We start from the raw sequence: 17,535 nt of genomic DNA on the forward strand, positions 1-17,535 counted from the left end.
AGCGTCCTCTCCTTCTTGTATTGTGATATTGACATTGACAAAGAGCTTCTGTCTAGGCTTTTCAGAGAATGAGAAAGGTGTGAAGACAGATTTCTAAGTTGGAGAGACAGGGGTTTAAGAATGTCATCAATTAGCTCTTGGACTACTGTCCGGAAGATGGGGTGTTTGGGGATCTTCAGGGGTGGGCGATAGACCTTCTCTACCCGAAAGTCCCTGACGAAGCTAGCAGCAAAGAGGGGCTGGCTGGAGGGGGAGGTAGGGTGGGGGGAGGCGAGGGGGGATTCTGTTGTTTCTTGGTTGAGGGTTTATGGGAGAATATGGTGGGAGGGACAGGGGGGTGAGAGGAGTTGGGAGGAGAGGGGACTGATAAGCATGTCATGTTGATCATACATACACACGACCTGGCGACCCCACTTGCAGGACAATGGACACGTCTATGTCCCAATGCGGAACATGAGGCGGGATAGCCCAGCAAGGGAGGGTAGGTCCCGCGATGGTCTTCGGGTGCTGGCATGGAATGTTAATGGCCTGGGCTGTAAAATCAAACAGGGGCTGGTACACAACTACGTGAAGAGATCAGGGGCAGATGTTATGTTATGTTATGTTAATATGTATTTATTAAGCGCTCGTACGCCCGGGGGCTTCATGGCGCAATAGAAGAGAACACAACACAACAGTTAAAAGGTGGCAGTAATAAACCTCAGCAGTAGGCCTGTGAGAAGAGCCAGGTTTTGAGGGAATGTCTAAAATTAAGAAGGTTACCGCTCAGTTTCAATTGTAAAGGAAGCGAATTCCAAAAGGTGGCTGCAAGATGGTCAAAGCAGCTGCCACCAAGGCGCTTCCTTTTGTAAGCTGGAACAATCAGTAAAGATTTATGAGCAGAGCGGAGATTTAGGGATGGATTATATCTGAGAAACAAATCTTTTATGAATTTTGGGCCTGAGTCTTGTAAAGATTTAAACAGGATGCACCCTGTTTTAAATGCGATTCGCTGCGCAACAGGCAACCAATGTAGATGTTTCAAGCCAGGTCTGATAGATTGCCTTTTTGGAAGTCCCAGAATCAGTCTGGCGGCCTGATTCTGGACCAGCTGAAGACGTTTTAACTCTCCCAATTGGAGCCCCAAGTAAAGACTATTGGAGAAATCCAATCGAGATAGGACCAGGGCAATTATGACCTGGATGAGGGCGGCCTGTGAAAAAAAACAGGCTATTTTCCTTATTTTTTTTAATTGAAAGAAGCTGGAGGACACTATCGCGCCTACCTGTCTTTTCAGAGAGAGATCCTCACTAATTAATATTCCCAAGCTTTTAACTGAGGACGATCTAGATGGTGGTGCCCCCATGCTAGATGGCCAAAAGCATGGGCTCCAGCTAAGAACACTCTGCCCAGGCAAGACCAATTCCGTCTTGCCTGGGTTGAGTTTCAGATGGTTACAGCTCATCCAACCCTGAATGTGTGACATGGTGTTTTGAAATTCCTCCACCGCGTCCTTGGTGTTCAAAGGGAAGATGAGTTGCAGATCGTCTGCATAGTTAAAGATGGTAACTTTCGCATTTCTTAGGGAGTACAATAGCGGGCGCAGGTACAAATTAAAAAGTAAAGGTGACAGGGATGTCATATTGTTGCAAGAAACGCATCTACAGGGCACCAAATGTGCCTTCCTGGCAAGAGGAAACTATAGAGTTTTGGCACACGCAGGTTTCACATCTGGCTCGAGAGGGGTCGCAATCCTGATTAAAAAACATCCACCCATGCATATAGCACAGACTTGGATGGGCCCACAAGGGACATACGTGGGGGTGCGGGGTCACTGGAAGTGGAAGGAATACACGCTTATATCAGCTTACGCCCCACCCAAATTACAGGCAGGTACACTTAGAGGCGTTACTGACATCCTCCTCAACACGTCTGACACGGTGCAAGTCCTGGGGGGAGATTTCAATGACGTTATGGATCTGGGGGCGGACAGGACGGGAGTAAGGGACAGGCCCGCAGGCCCGACTTTGCTGGCTAAAACAATGGATGCAGTGGGCCTGCTGGATGCCTGGAGATGGCTTCACCCGGAGGCTAGGGCATACTCCTTCTTTTCAGGGGCGCATAAGGTGTACTCCCGCCTAGATTATATACTTATGGCTAGACAGGCGTTATGCATCACTGACGTGGCAGAATACGGCATGAGAGGCATTTCGGATCACTCACCTCTGTTGCTCAAGGTGGGAGGAAGAACGGGAGGACGACCCGCGGTACTGCGGTTGACTGCCTGGGACCTCCAAAACACGGACATCCTGAGAGGCCTACGGGCTGATGTGAAGGTTTACGTAGCAGAAAATGAGGGGACGGTGGCCTCCAGGGTACTGCTGTGGGAGGCACTCAAAGCGGTCCTGCGGGACAGGGCACATAAAAGGTTAGCGGAAGACAGGAGGAAAGTACAAGCAGAGGTCCTAGCCCTGGAAGCCCAGATACTTGCTCTAGAGCAGGAGCATCAGACCGCCAGAGACTTAGGGATGCTTAGACGACTTTCGGATGTACAAGCCCAGTATAAACATCTGGTTACGGGGGAGGCAAAGGCGCAGGCCTTGGCGACCCTGCACCGCCTATACAATGTGGGTGACAAGTCTGGGCGGCTACTAGCATGGCTTAGCAAGAAAGAGAGAGATGCGCAATGTGTAGAGAAGGTGAGAGATGGCCAGGGGGATGGGCCCGAGCTGATGAACGGATAGCCGAAACTTTTGCAGGCTACTATGAGGCCTTCTACGAAGCGAGAGATCTGGGGACAAGGGAAGATGCGCTGCAATACATGGCGCATATAGAGCTCCCAGCCCTGGAGGACACAGACCAACAGGACTTGGAGGCGGACATAACAGAGGACGAAATTAGAGAGGCTATGGTTAAACTGCGGGCGGGGAAGGCGCCGGGCCCTAATGGCCTACCGGCGGAATTTTTTTAAAAAACGGCAGATCTCCTGACCCGTCACTTATTGGGCCTATATGTGGACGCTGAATCGGAGGGGGTATTCCCGCTAGAGCTCCGACAGGCCACGATTATCCCAATTTTCAAGGAAGGTAAGCCACCTAATGACTGCTCATCCTATCGACCCATCTCCCTCCTTAATGTGGAGGCAAAGCTCTTTGCAACGATACTGGCCTTTCGCCTTCGGAGGGTGATTTCGGGACTGGTACATCTTGACCAAACGGGGTTCCTCCCTGAGAGGGCGACCAGATACAACCTCAGGAGAACCCATACTTGGCTAATGGAGGTGTACACTAGAGAAGATCCACACTGGTTCCTATCCCCCGACGCCGAAAAGGCATTTGATGCAGTTCACTGGCCCTTTTTAGAGGGAGTTCTAGAACGTTTCGGCTTTGGACCCAAATATAGGAAGAAGATTAGTCTGCTATACACTGATCCCAGGGCGAAGATTCGGGTCAATGGGACACTGTCAGGGGACTTCCCCATAAGGCGGGGCACCAGGCAGGGATGCCCCCTGTCCCCACGCTGTTCGCCCTCTCCATAGAGGTGATGGCATGCGCAATCCGACTGAACGAGGGAATCAGAGGGTTTAGAATAAGACAGTCAGAGATGTCTGATGAAAACTTTCCTTATACGCAGACGATGTCCTTCTGTATATTACGGAACCAGATACTACCATACCTGCGCTGTTCACAGAACTCGATCGCTATGGGGCAAAAGCAGGCTATCAGATTAACTGGCATAAATCAATTCTATACGATCCCCAAAGAGGGAGGGAAGGGCCCACACTGCCTGAGAGGCTACAAAGGACGACTGAGGGGTTTGCCTACCTGGGGGTGTTCCTTACGACTGACAGGGCACTCTCCTTTGAGAGGAACGTTAACCGGGTAATGCGCAACTTTGCTGAGGACGCGGCGTGATGGAATGTGCTTTCCCTGACACTTTTAGGCCGGGCGGCAATGTTTAAAATGATCACGCTCCCGAGATTCTTATACGCCTTTCAAAATGAATACTTTCCCATGCAGGGTCAGGTTTTTAAAGACAGAAAGGCGGAGCTCCGGACGTTTCTATGTCTGGGGAAGCAACCCAGGGTGGCGCTGTCAACCCTGCAGAGACACCAGTACAATGGTGGTATCTCTTTGCCCGACTTAGAGGCCTACTATTGGGCAGAACACTTAGTCCCCATAAATGAATGGATCCACGCCCCGGCCACCCACCCTACCTTTGCACTAGAAAGACACACCATGGACGCCCATACATGCGTACATTATCTCTACGGAGGTAAGAGGAGAACTAGAATACTACCTGCTACAAGACTCACATTGAGGATATGGACGAGGGCGACGAAAGCGATAGGGTGGGAACGAAGGCCAACGAAACAAACACCACTATGGAAATGCGCCTGGTTGAAGGAGCTTAATAAATTGAAAGGCTTCCGGAGCTGGGATGCCATAGGCATATCTACTCTGGGGGACGTGATGAAGAAAGGGGCGCTGCAATCCTTTCCCTCACTGCGACAACAATATGGGCTCCATCGCACGCAATATTTTAAGTACATGCAACTACGTCATGCCTGGAGGGCGGAGAGGACCTTGACGGAGGCGCTCCCAGAATACGCTCCCCAGGAGGGACGCCTTTTGCAGGAGCGGATAACTGGTAAGGCAGTATCCCTGACATATAAAACAAAAACGAATAACAGGCCAGACAGACTTGTAAACCTAAGGGCCACATGGGAACGAGAGGTGGGTGACATGGATGAAGTAGACTGGGGTATGATTCTGATGCATCCCAGGGAGGTAGCGGTTAAGTCTCGCCTAAGGTTGATCCAATTTAATGTCCTCCATAGGACCTATTTCGACAGGGCGCGCCTGCACAAGATTGGGAGAGTAACTGACCCGTTCTGTCTGCGGTGTGGCAATGACATAGGGGACTTCTACCACACGATCTGGGCATGCCCGAATATTCAACGCTTTTGGAGGGAGGTCCTGGCAGAGTTAGGGGAGGTGCTAGAGACCACTCTACCTTTAGACCCCAAGCTTGCCCTCCTGGGATTGACAAATGATGTGGACTTGGCTCGACCCTTGCTGATTTTCCTGGTGATGGCCTTAGTGGTGGCCATGAGGGACGTGGCCCGAAAGTGGGGGGCACCCGACATAACGCAACTGGAGGAGGGGGATGGACCTGTACATGGCTGCTGAGAGGGTTACGTACAAGGCGAGGGGGTGCCCAAAGAAGTTTGGTAGGGTGTGGGGTAAATGGCGACGTTATCATGGACTAGATGGAGGGCTATGAGCTCAAAGGGAGGTCTGGACTCTTATTCTCCAGGGAACGGAAATGGATGAGGGGACTGGGGCTGGTTTGTAGACAGATTTGGGTGAGAGGCTTAATGGAACTATTTGACGAATCGGACAATGTTTTTGATCAAGGAGAGGGAAAGGGAGGCGGGGTGGTGAGCGGATGGGTGTGTTGCTTGAAATTGACATGCTTGATGTATGATTTTCTGATGACAAAAGATAATAAAAATGTTTAAAAAAAAAAAAAGAATGTCACCAATTAAAAGTATATAAAGCATATAATTTCATTTGATGTGAGCCAGCACAGAAATATCACTGCCCAGGAATGCAGCCACTTTTTTTTCAGTTTGCAGCTACACTAAACGCAGAAGTGTGGTGGCCATTCAGCATACAATAAATCAGCCTGGAACTGATTGCCAAAGCTCCCACAAGGACCTGATAACCATGACAAAGCATAATCCTCGTATAATATGACGTTTGTAACAGCTGCCGGGTGCTGGAGCACTTACGTATTTCTAGCCTTCACCGTAATACTTAGGATTTTACCATTTGAGAAAACTTTAAAATTCCCCTTACTGTGAGGCTGAGTAAAAAGCTGAAAGTGATATTTGGTCTTTTAAAACACAACATCAGTCTTATGTGAATTATTCTTCATCCAGCTCGAATGTGCAATTGAGCACAAATTGTTTGGAGTTCAATTTTGTCACCATCATAAGGCTGACAACTCACTGGGAGATTTTGTAGACTTTTCTTAGATGTTACTCTGCTAAACGCTGCATCTTTTCAAATATGTTGGATAAACCTGTAACAGCAAAAGGATTTTTTTTAAATCTTGTTTGCGGCTAAATTTTACAAAAAATAAGCTTTTGTTCAGTATTTCTCTAAATTCAAATGTTTGTCAAATAACTTTAAAGTGAACGTCTGTCTGTTCAGCTAAATGATACGCAAACAATAGAACATAGCCAATAGGACAACAATGCATGTTTATATTTTTCATTAAAGCTCCATGACAAAATGACAGCGATTTTATCCCAACGTTAAGACCTTCTTATACGGTGCATTAACACTTTTGCACCCCGGTCCTGTATTTATGCACCTTAATAAGTGTTTGATTTTGCCACAGGACATATGTGTTTGACCCTATACCATAAAGGGGTTAATTTGCTAATTAAGTGTGGAAGACCTCACATCAATTTAAACAAAATAGTTTGGAACCAGCATTCTATCAGTGAAAAATATAAGACTCCATGAGTGGACATTGAGAGTTTCAAGTAGCAAACAGCTTCCTTTTGACGTGCCAAACCTTTAAGCTCAGCAAGGGCCCGACGATTAACTGTCCCCCTCCATAAAATGAGAAAAACCCCAGATGTATGCTAGGAAGTCAGACCATACACAAGAGACTGGTGTACTGTAGATGTTACTGTTGTACTTGTATGCTGTTCATCTCCTGTAAGCTAGGAAGGCAGCTGCAGACCTCAGTAAACAAGTAAGGAGTGCTTGCAAGCCTTGCATGGAATTTCATGGCTCTACAATAGACCCTGCACTCATGAATACACTACAGGTAGACTTGAACTGAAATGGCCATTAATTGTGCTTGTATAATACTTTCATTTTTTGTATGTTGTATTTATTAAGAAACAAAAATAAGACTTACAAATGCGATGTTACATGTAAAGTCATTAGCTAGAGTGTGTTCTGTCTTCTGACATTTTGCCCTGAAGGAAATCATTAAATTGTGCATTTAGAGGTCACTTCACATAATTATTACATGTAATGCTCAGCGCTTACTCATGTGTTTCCATTGTCGATCACCTTTTGCTGAACCACTGGAGGTACCTATTCTTCTACAGCAAATCAAGCAACAGGCTGCCAGTGACATACTGAAACTCTAGAAATAAAAAGGAAAATGAAAGAATAATGTCTAAGCAACATGTAAAAATTGAAAATAAGATCTTCTAAATAATGACTTATCTTGCTAAAGTCATAGCCTTTAAATGTTCACGATCAATAAAATAGCAGTAGAACATATCCAAGAACATTTTCTCTCAGAGCTTACCTTTGCGGCTACACGAATGAAACCCATATTAGGCCCATACATAAGAAAATAAGAAACAAAATGTCATGGAATTATTTGGGAGAAAATATCAGGGAATAGTAAGAAAGGATGGAAGTATTTAACCCCTTCCACACTCATGACGAGCTGGGCTCGTCATGAGGTAGCCTCCTGCTACGCTCATGACGAGCCCAGCTCGTCATGTAACATGTGTTTTTGTTGCTTCCAGCACACAGCGGGAAAATGCATAGCATCGATGTGGTTAAAGCACCTGTGTGATAGATGCGGGGCTGAGGCGGCGGAATTCTTGCACCTCGCTTGGGAATGTAGCAATTTCCATGCATATTGGCGACAAGTGGATGCTGCACTAAAGCTAATGATATCCTCGAAGCTTCAAAACACTCCCCTACTCGGATACACGGAGCAATTGGCTGTGTCACATCAGAAATTCGTTTCATTTAGTCTACTATTGGCTAGAAGGAGGGTAGCATGTAGATGGGGTCGAGGCCAGGCACCCAAATTTAAGGAGTGGATTAGCGACATGTTATTTAGGCATGAGCAAACATACGCATATGCAGAACTCCTTCCCCCTACTTCACACCCCCGAGATATTTGGGACCCACTTAAGATGTATCTCCTTGAACATCTGGTGGATGCTGTATCCACTCCACATACCTCTGTCAGCTGTGCTCTATAACTGGCCGCTGCCCTTTACTGTACAGTGTTATTATACATGCTTGCGCTCCTATGTTTTCAGTAAACTTCTATCTGTTCTCCCACACCACATATGGGGTTAGAGCATATGATTCATGCTATTTCTGCCCTTTTGGACACTATACTGTTGTCTCTTGATGCTTGTACATTGTCACTTCGCATTTGTCTACCTATGTAATGCATCTGTCATGCTGGTTTCTTGTTTTTTTCACTTTGCTTTTGGAAGATTTCAATAAATAAATGTTTTTTAAAGTATTTAAAGCACCTGCAACCCGGATCCTACACAATAGTCATAAGAAAACAAGGTATGTTTTAATAGTGAAATTATTAAGCTGAACTCCAATATGTAGTCCTGAAGTCAAAGGAGTATATGAAGGTTAATGGCATCCCACTAATCAAAATGCTATTACCTCCAGCAACATCATGTGCAATACAGTACTTTTGAATCAGGGGCCTACAATACTTGCACTCTGAGAAAACTTCAAGTGTATTCCTGGCAAAAGAAATGCATTGAGCATTTCTAATTGAAAATTGGAAGATACATACAAAACAAAACGTGTTCAGGAGGAAAAGATATAAAGTTTGATAAATTTGTGTATAATCAAAACGTCCTTCATGAATGTGGGATTGTTTAATGCATATTGTCTTCTTACTTAACACTTTATTGTCTTTTCCCCCTCGTCTATTATTGGTTTAACGTGTGCTGTTAACCCATGGCATAATTTGCCTCTTCCACTAGGGTTTTGAGTTTTTCCAACTTGCTCTAAATGTTATAATACACTTCTAATACCCATCAGAGACCTTTAGGGGCACTCCGTGACCCCCGTCTCAAACCTATTAAAGATCAAGCAACAAGGCAGCACAAAACGATCTGTCTTGGTCTTCCCAGCAAAGCCACATGCAGTTTAAGTTTAGTTTGATGCCAAGACCATTTTTAAGGTGGACATACATTCTGAACGTGTGTATAGGCTATAGACAGTTCCCCTATGACCTGGATCCATTTAGCCAAGACCTCCTCATATAATAAACTCACATTTCAATGAAAACTGTTGCAAATGTTCGCGAGTAGGGCATCATTGATATCATGAGTAATAGTGTATGCTTTGACAGGTATACAATATGTGTCCATATTCAGTTTGCACTAATCAATATTAGACAGAGGAAGATTAAAATCTCTTGCCAATAGGTTTCTAATCCTTGTGTGACGTTTTAATAGACAGACGTAATGGAACCCCTGCCAGGAGAATGAGAAAATGCCTCAGTGCATGCCTTGGAAGTATCACCTGTATGGCAGATTTTAAATACGCTTCTTAGTTGAAGATACTTGTAGAAAGTCACTTAAATTCTATATCGAATTTCTAATCAGTATCTGTGATAGAAGAACCAATCCCAGCTCTACCTGCCTAATATAATTTTCTTTCCAAGCTGGGAACCCAGATTCCAATTTAGTAGGAAGGGAAGGGTTTGTCCATGTTGGTATAGAGTCCACCTCTCCGAGACTCTCATTTTACATTGCATTTGAACATATACTTGACACAATGACCACAGAAACATAAATTGAATTGCTTTAAAGAATTTTGGGCATGTAAATTTCATGATAAATTTACCTAATCATAAGACAGCAATTTCTATACTACCATAAGGGAAACTTAAAAGAAATGTGGTCAGAGATTAGCACACGCTGAAGAACCTGGAACAGAACTACTTAAATATTGGGCCTTAAATCTTTCAAAGTCCAACCTACAATGGGTCAGGGTCGCATAAATCTTTTTCCTGGAGAACCCTGGTGTGTTTCCTACCCAAATGAATGATATTACCAAACCGTTCAGTTTGGATGAAAAACAAAATTATCAGGCATAGGAACAGAGGGGAACACTGTTGGAAAATGACCATTTTAATCTGGTTAATGCGTCCTACAATGCATAGATGATGACAGGTTCTGAAATCATTTTTCTGCCATAGGTCAAGCAATAAACATCATCATCCACTGTCCCCGATACCTGAATCTCCAAGAACCTAGCCAAATTCTGGACAACCATATTTTGTAACTCTACTGGTAGTGCTCACTTAGTCTCAATATATAAAAACTCTTCTTTGATTTATTTTATAACCACACGAAATGATTCTACTAGAGTGAATACCCTACCGATAATTTTAGCTTAGGCACAAGGAAGAGCGCAACATCACCACCATGAAGGTGAGGATTAGATGCACTCTGGACTTCTGGGCTACCTTTAATTAAGATCCTTGTGCAATATGTAATGCAAGAGTGGATCTACAAAGAGCACAAGGATTAAGGGCAAAAGAGGGCATCCCTGACTGAAGCCCTGTTCGATCATAATGTTTCCCAATGAGGAACCATCTATCATCAATTCTGCTTAGGGTCCATGTTGTAACGAAATTAATAAACCTGTTGAACTGGAAGATGTGTTCATCTTCTTTAACACAGTCATCGGATACTTCACCTTCCATTGATATTTAAGAGAGTTTTTTTTAAAAACAGGAGCATGGAATTATCACCTAATGCCTTGAATCTATTGTTTAGAGTCAATAACAAGATGTTTTCATGTTTAATTTGTCCACTAGACAAGTAAGCCTGAACCCATGCAACACAAACTTGTTATCAAAGGACGAATCTGAGAAAGAGGGTTCTCTGCCACTAGGAAAAAATATGTGTTAGTGTTTAAATTTGAACATATGATTTATGAATGCAAACGCCTTAACTACTACAGGTGAGCACCTGAAAAAATGCAGTGAGATGTGTGCTCATCTTGCATCACTGTGGTTTCAAAATAAAAATGTGTACACTTTAGCAAAATGTAACAATTTGAAGATATTTATAATGATTCCATGTTACTCCGTGATTAAATGCAAATATCGACAGAAGCAGAAAAGTAGGATGGGTGTTTGCTTTCAGGATAAAACATACACAAAAAAGATATAAATAAATAAAGGTTGTGGTAAACTATTGTTCCATAATACTATTTAATAAAATATATATTATTAATGAAGAATTTGTTTAAAACCATTATGTGCAACTTAATTAAGAGCCTTATTCTCAAATTAAGTTACAAAAGTGCACCAATAGGTATATGTCCTTGCATTAGTGCAGATCTATGACTTTTAGTAATTCACAAGAGTTTACAGAAGTAGACCTAGAAACTCTACCTCTAGAAAACGTTTGTGATTGTCATTTTCGCTTTAGCAAATATACACATACAAAAGTCCACTGAGCAATTGCAAATTCACTTTCCCTGCACCTGCTTTTTCACACCAGGAAAAAGAGTTTTACTCCTACCTTTGTCAAGAATAATTTCTAGTCTTTTACAATGTGGAAAAGAGATTGGAGAAGCTGGTGAATAACCTTAAAAACGCAGGTGTGTGGGTGTGTACAGACTCAGTGCATTCCAAGCCTAGAACTACCACCACATCCTGCCAACTTCTGGCTCCAGTATGTCCCCGATTACGAGATGCATGGTACTAGTACGTTAGTAGATCCGCCCCCGTAAAAACTGTTACTGTGTGGTAACCCCCCGCCAGTACCATGCAATTATGAGTTTTTTCCCCATGGAATGGGGAATAAGCATGCAAACCAACTTATTTGTCCCATAAGTTCTTTTAATTTTAGTTCCTTCTTAAAATGATTGTAAGCACTTTTAACAATGTGGAAGCATTTGAGTACCTTATTTTCTGTACCATGGAGTAGCTTGCTAGTATTTTATTTTTTTAGTTCATGGCACTGAGGCAGGTTTTTTTGCAGCAATTTAACATCTGTGTCTCTCAGTCAAAGTCAAAATATACTTTTATTTGATTAATTAAAAATCATAAAAGGATGGACAACCATCATAAAACGCAATGCTTTAGAGTATACATTTTAAAAACATAACAGGACTTAAGGTCAATATCACCATAAGGGGGCGCTTATTATTTTAAAATAATGACGAATATGACAGTGCATTTGGGAAATATGTGCTAATTAATTGGCTACTTGGCAGAGTTGCATTTTGCCAGTTCTTTTGCTGCGATTTTCCATAGTATTATGGCTCTGCAGGACAGGGGAATTGACGACCCTCCGAGACATTCAATGACCGCTGCTCTATATGTTCTTATTTGTTCATTCCTTAGAGCCTCTCGGAGGATGGATTTTCGAGTTTCCAATAAAAAATAGCAAGTACATAGTGTCTCTCAGTTCCGCTAGCCTTATGAACATATTCTACTTCCAGCGTTGACCAACTAATAGCTTCACACTAGTTATTCATATTTATGCCTTTTTTAAATATGTAAAGTCTAATTTTTTCCTTCTTCCAAACTTCCTTCTTCTTTATTTCCTTTGAAACTGGCATCCCCACTTTTTTCTTTCGCTCCCCACCCACATACATGCCTCAATGCTTCTTGGTAGTAGGAAAAGGTGTTCGTCACTTCCTGTCTTGGAATGTATGCTCTGTTGTTCACTGGAAAGATAGTCAGGCACGGCGGAACAGAGTTAAGGCCCTAATCTCATCAAAATAAAATAAAAAAACGGAAGGCCCTTCTTCTCTAAATCTTTGGTCTGAATCTTCTACTACAGTACAAAAAAGATACATCACCATGCCATTACTGCTACGGTCACCCATCCATAATCCGACAACTCTACAGAGGAGGAGAGGGTGAAGGCTCAATAGCAAAAAGAGCAAAATTAGCATCCTACTTCTCAGATACCAGAAATATCCTAAACGTACCTAGAAAAGTCTGCCACAGCATTCGCAATCTGGAGCCCAGGGCTTAGCCTTCCTGGCTCACAATACCATGCTATACATCATCTTCCCCAGGTCAGCAGTTTTTATAGAAAAGCATTGTGTGGCCAGCTGCAGCCTTATTTGATATAGCTACACATACATTATCCAGGATGACCTCTCATCCTGAGGCCCTGCAAAAATGCAATGACAGTTTGGCTTCTCAAACGAGATTCTAGGAGGTCTTTCAATAGTGAGATCTGGCAGGCCACAAGCAAGGGCAGGGAGGAGTGTTTCCTTTATTAAATTCCTCAGGAATGCTTCCATGTTCACTTGTTACTATGATGCCTCTGGGATTCCCATAAAATGTAACTTTGATTTCCTCTTGGCATCGGCTGGATAGGAAAACTTGACCCCAGTGAAAACCTGTAGATAAGGAACACAATGGAGTGGGACTTGGATGAGGAAATTTATCTTTAAAAAAAATAATCAAGCAATACAAATGGCTGTTGGATCACTTGGCGATATGGGCAGATGTAGCGTTGGATTTCACCGAGGCAACTCCACAAGCTTCGCAACAGGAAATGGACTTGGACCACTAAAGTGTATAGAGAGAGGTGCACGCCATGATTCTTTTTTGAGTGACACAATCATAATATATGTTTAGCCATACTGTACAGAAAACGACCATGTCATGGGACACACAAATTGCAATAATGGGGATGCTGAGGACCTTCTGGGTAGTTTCAGTACAAGCCTGGCTGCTGCGTGCTGGACCATTTGCAGTCTGTGCAGGGCCGATTTATTCAGCCCTGCATACAGACTGTTGCAATAGTCCAGTCTGGACGTTATAAGCGCTACAGCCACTGTCCGCCTAGCACTTAGAGGAAGGAAATCAAAGAATTTCCTGAGGCTTTTGATGGTTCTGAAACAAGTCCCCGCTACTTCTTTGGCTTGTAAACTGAAAGAGAGGGTATTGTCGAACTTAATGCCCAGGTTTCGAACAGAATTAGTTGTCTTGGGGGGGGCTTCCACCATTTCCGGCCACCAGTCCTTTGGGGAGAAACAGTTATTGAGGCCAAAAGGAACAATCTCAGTTTTGGCTGAGTTACATTTTAGATGATTTTGGGTCATCCACTTAAAGGTTGCTGTTAAGCACTCTTTCAGAGTTTGTTCAGCGTCAGTTTGATTTTTGTCAAGGGTCAACACGAGTTGGGTGTCATCAGCGTAGGCAATAGTACTGATGTTAAAGGTGGAGATAAGTTCCAGTAAGGGTACCATATAAAGGTTAAAAAGGGTAGGGCTCAGGCTTGAGCCCTGCGGCACCCCAGATGTCAGGAGCTTCTCCTCAGAACGGAAATTGCCTAGCATGACAGCCTGTCGTCTCTGCTCCAGATAGTTCTTGAGCCATTTGAACACGGTTCCTGCTATGCCAGCTTTGGTCAGGCAGTGTAACAGGATAGCATGTGACACCGTGTCGAAAGCCGCAGAGAGGTCCAATAGGATCAGGACAGCCATTTTTCCCTGATCTAAGGCAGCACGAATGGTTTCTGCTGATGATAGTAGCGCTGACTCAGTGGAGTGGTGAGCCCTGAAACCAGCTTGGCACGGATGTAATAAGTTGTTGTTTTCTATGTGGGCCATCAGTTGTTTGTTAACAAGGGATTCGGTGACTTTGCATATTGCGGGGAGGAGGGAGATGGGGCGCAGGTTAGACAGTGTCGTAGGGTCAGGTATTACTTTTTTCTGTAGTGGTCTGACTGCGGCCAGTTTCCATTGAGGGGGAATATCCCCTGTTTGCAGGGACGCATTAATAATAGAATTAATGCAGGGGTTGACCTCGCCATGGCTGAATAAATCGGCCCTGCACAGACTGCAAATGGTCCAGCACGCAGCAGCCAGGCTTGTACTGAAACTACCCAGAAGGTCCTCAGCATCGGCAGCACTAGATGCACTGCACTGGCTCCCGGTGCATAAACGCATCCTCTTTAAGGTACTCACCATCACCTACAGAGCCTACCACAACCAAGGCCCGCTGTACTTGAGGAAGTACTTTAAAGCATATCAGCCGAAACGAACCCTCAGGTCATCTACCACTAACCAGCTTCAAATCCCCAGATTCAGGTTAACGACCAAAGGAGGAAAATCTCTTGCTGTCATCGGAGCAAAGGCCTGGAACAACCTCCCCTTGTCTCTACGCCATAACTCAACAGAACTTAGTTTCAGGAAAAACCTAAAAACCTGGATCTATTCCCTTTCTGAATCAGACTACAAAGCATTGGTATAATCATCACCCTGCACGCTCACTAAATCATCATTACCTCTCATCTCTATTAACCATCCTGGAATCGCAGCGCCAAGATACTCCTTGGAGTGGTAGTGCGCTATATAAGAACACAATCACAATCACAATCACAATCACAAGTGTGGGGTTGTGCAATAATGTTTGCAATGTATTTATTGTTTTTGTCTAACAGAAAATGCTAAATAAAGATATAAAAAAATAGCGGCTCTTTAAATACCCACTTTTCTATTTTAGTTTAAGATTTGCTGAAGCCATTTCGGCCTTATGGTTAGTTATGCAGGTTTCTTCTAGTGTTTTGATATTACTCTCTACGAAGATTTTAATTGGAAATTGCTCCACTTTTAGGTCCAGGCTTCTATCTTTGCCTTGATAGCTCCAACCTCTTTACCATTTTTTCCTTTATCACTTTAGATATCTCTATTTCAGATTTTTTTTACATTGTTCTGTAAAAAAAACAAAAACTGTGGACTTTGTCTTCTACGACCTTGACTGTAGTATAACATTTTTACTGCACCACTTTAAACAATAATACATTATTAAATAAAAACTGACTTTGACATGGAGAATGCTGTATGGATCAATAATTGGTTAAATAGCAGCATGCAAACGGCAATAGAAATAATGCTAACTGAGCCAGTGACAAGTGAAGAATTACAGGCGGCAGTGCTCACAGGAATCATGAAAGGGGTAAACGCAATCTCTAAAAATAATAAAAAAATAAAAAAGAACAATCCCTTAGTCAGATAGTACAAACTCACCAGAAACTAATTTTAATTAAAAATAATAATAAAAAAAATTCCTGTTGGTATCAAAATGCACCACTAAAGTTTCAACAGGGTGCTGCACGTAGATCTTCCTACTACCCAAATCTCCAGGAAGATGAAGAAGCAGCTGTTCGGTGCCACACATCCTTTATTTCAAAACAGAATTGAGGGGAAGGAACAAATGGCAGAGCAGGTGATACATCAGTCACTTTTTAGTAATGCCTCCTTGATGCCGTACCATACATATATCTTAATGTAAAGGAGTACAGGCGGCTACATTTTTTCTTTGAATGGTCCTCTGCTACACCAAGGAATTGGGGTGAGGGGCAGATGTACTGATGGCAGCCACAAATTACTTGCTAGTAATTATGAGGCAGGCAAAAAAAGTTAGCAATAGGTTGCATATTTGTGAGGGAGGCAGGAACAGAAAGCTGAAAAGGTGCTTTTTTGTAACAGACCGAGACTTTCCATTTACCATAATTATAAATGACTTACAGTTGGGAAGTAGTAGTATTGCTGTAAAAGTTGGAAGAGACAAATAACGTTCAGAAAGGCAATGCATGCACAATAGCAGAGGGATCCTTAATATGTTGTGTATGTACCTCGACTACAATCAAAACCACATACTGCTCTGAGTCAAAGTACACATCTTTTAAATAAACTGTAAAATTACCATCTAATTGTGTTCTATTTCAGACTCTGTAAGTAATAACAAGCATTTACAATGCAATGGTCTCAGCATTGTTAAAGTTAGAGCTATTGGCATTGCTCATGACATTATTTTTATTTATGTTTTTGTTTTTAAAACATATAAATTAATGGCATTGTCAAATAGCGTAATCTCTTGCAAATGCGAGACCTATTGCATTTGCACCCACACACATAGCCACACACACAAAGCCACCCACACACACATACAGAGCCACCCACACAGAGCCACCCACACAGAGCCACCCACACAGAGCCACCCACACAGAGCCACCCACACAGAGCCACCCACACACACAGAGCCACCCACACACACAGAGCCACCTACATACACACAGAGTCACGAGCCACCCACATAGAGCCACCCACACACACAGAGCCACCCACACACACAGAGCCACCTACATACACACAGAGTCACCCTCAGACAGACCCACCTACACACACACAGAGACACACACACACACACACACACACACACACACACACACACACACACACAGAGTCACACACACACAGAGCCACACACAGAGAGCCACACACAGAATCGAGCTCAGCCAGGGAACAGAGGCAAGAAAACACGAGCACAGCTAGGGAACAGGGGCAACAAACACGAGCACAACCAGGGGACAGAGACAGCCTGCAGAAATGTGCTCTCTTATGGAGTACTGAAAGTAAAAAAGTGCCTCCACGCATCAGACCTTAACTGGCAAAGAAAAGACTGCGTAGGTTAGCCAACTATTGTGTCTGCAATGATGTCCTAATGCCTTTTACTAATCTGGTCAAAGTTTGAGCTTAACTTCGAGATTTCTAGGATATTGTGCAATTTTCTTCTCTAATTTAATGGTGTGCCCACAAGATATTGTGAACGGATGTGAAGTAAGAAACGATGGATTGTGAAGGGCCATCAACAAAACTCTCAAATTTAGACTACATATCAAAATAATTTCACTGCACAGAAGGGTACACATATTTCACGAGGCCTATTCCTTCATCATTGGCCTCTACTTCC

The 17,535-nt window shown here is 43.4% G+C and overlaps 1 protein-coding gene across 1 annotated transcript in view; it reads right to left on the reverse strand.

The window, feature by feature from the left end:
• SERAC1 (serine active site containing 1) overlaps nt 1–17,535 on the reverse strand; it is a 435,480-nt gene that overhangs the window by 401,260 nt on the left and 16,685 nt on the right. The window contains exon 2 of the mRNA XM_078649122.1: nt 7,056–7,155. Within this exon, the coding sequence (XP_078505248.1) occupies nt 7,056–7,146 (91 nt within the window). The 5' untranslated portion in view covers nt 7,147–7,155. The remainder of the gene's footprint in view (nt 1–7,055; nt 7,156–17,535) is intronic.

This window comes from Lissotriton helveticus, chromosome 6 (genome assembly GCF_964261635.1).
Source record: "Lissotriton helveticus chromosome 6, aLisHel1.1, whole genome shotgun sequence".
NCBI lineage: Eukaryota > Metazoa > Chordata > Amphibia > Caudata > Salamandridae > Lissotriton > Lissotriton helveticus.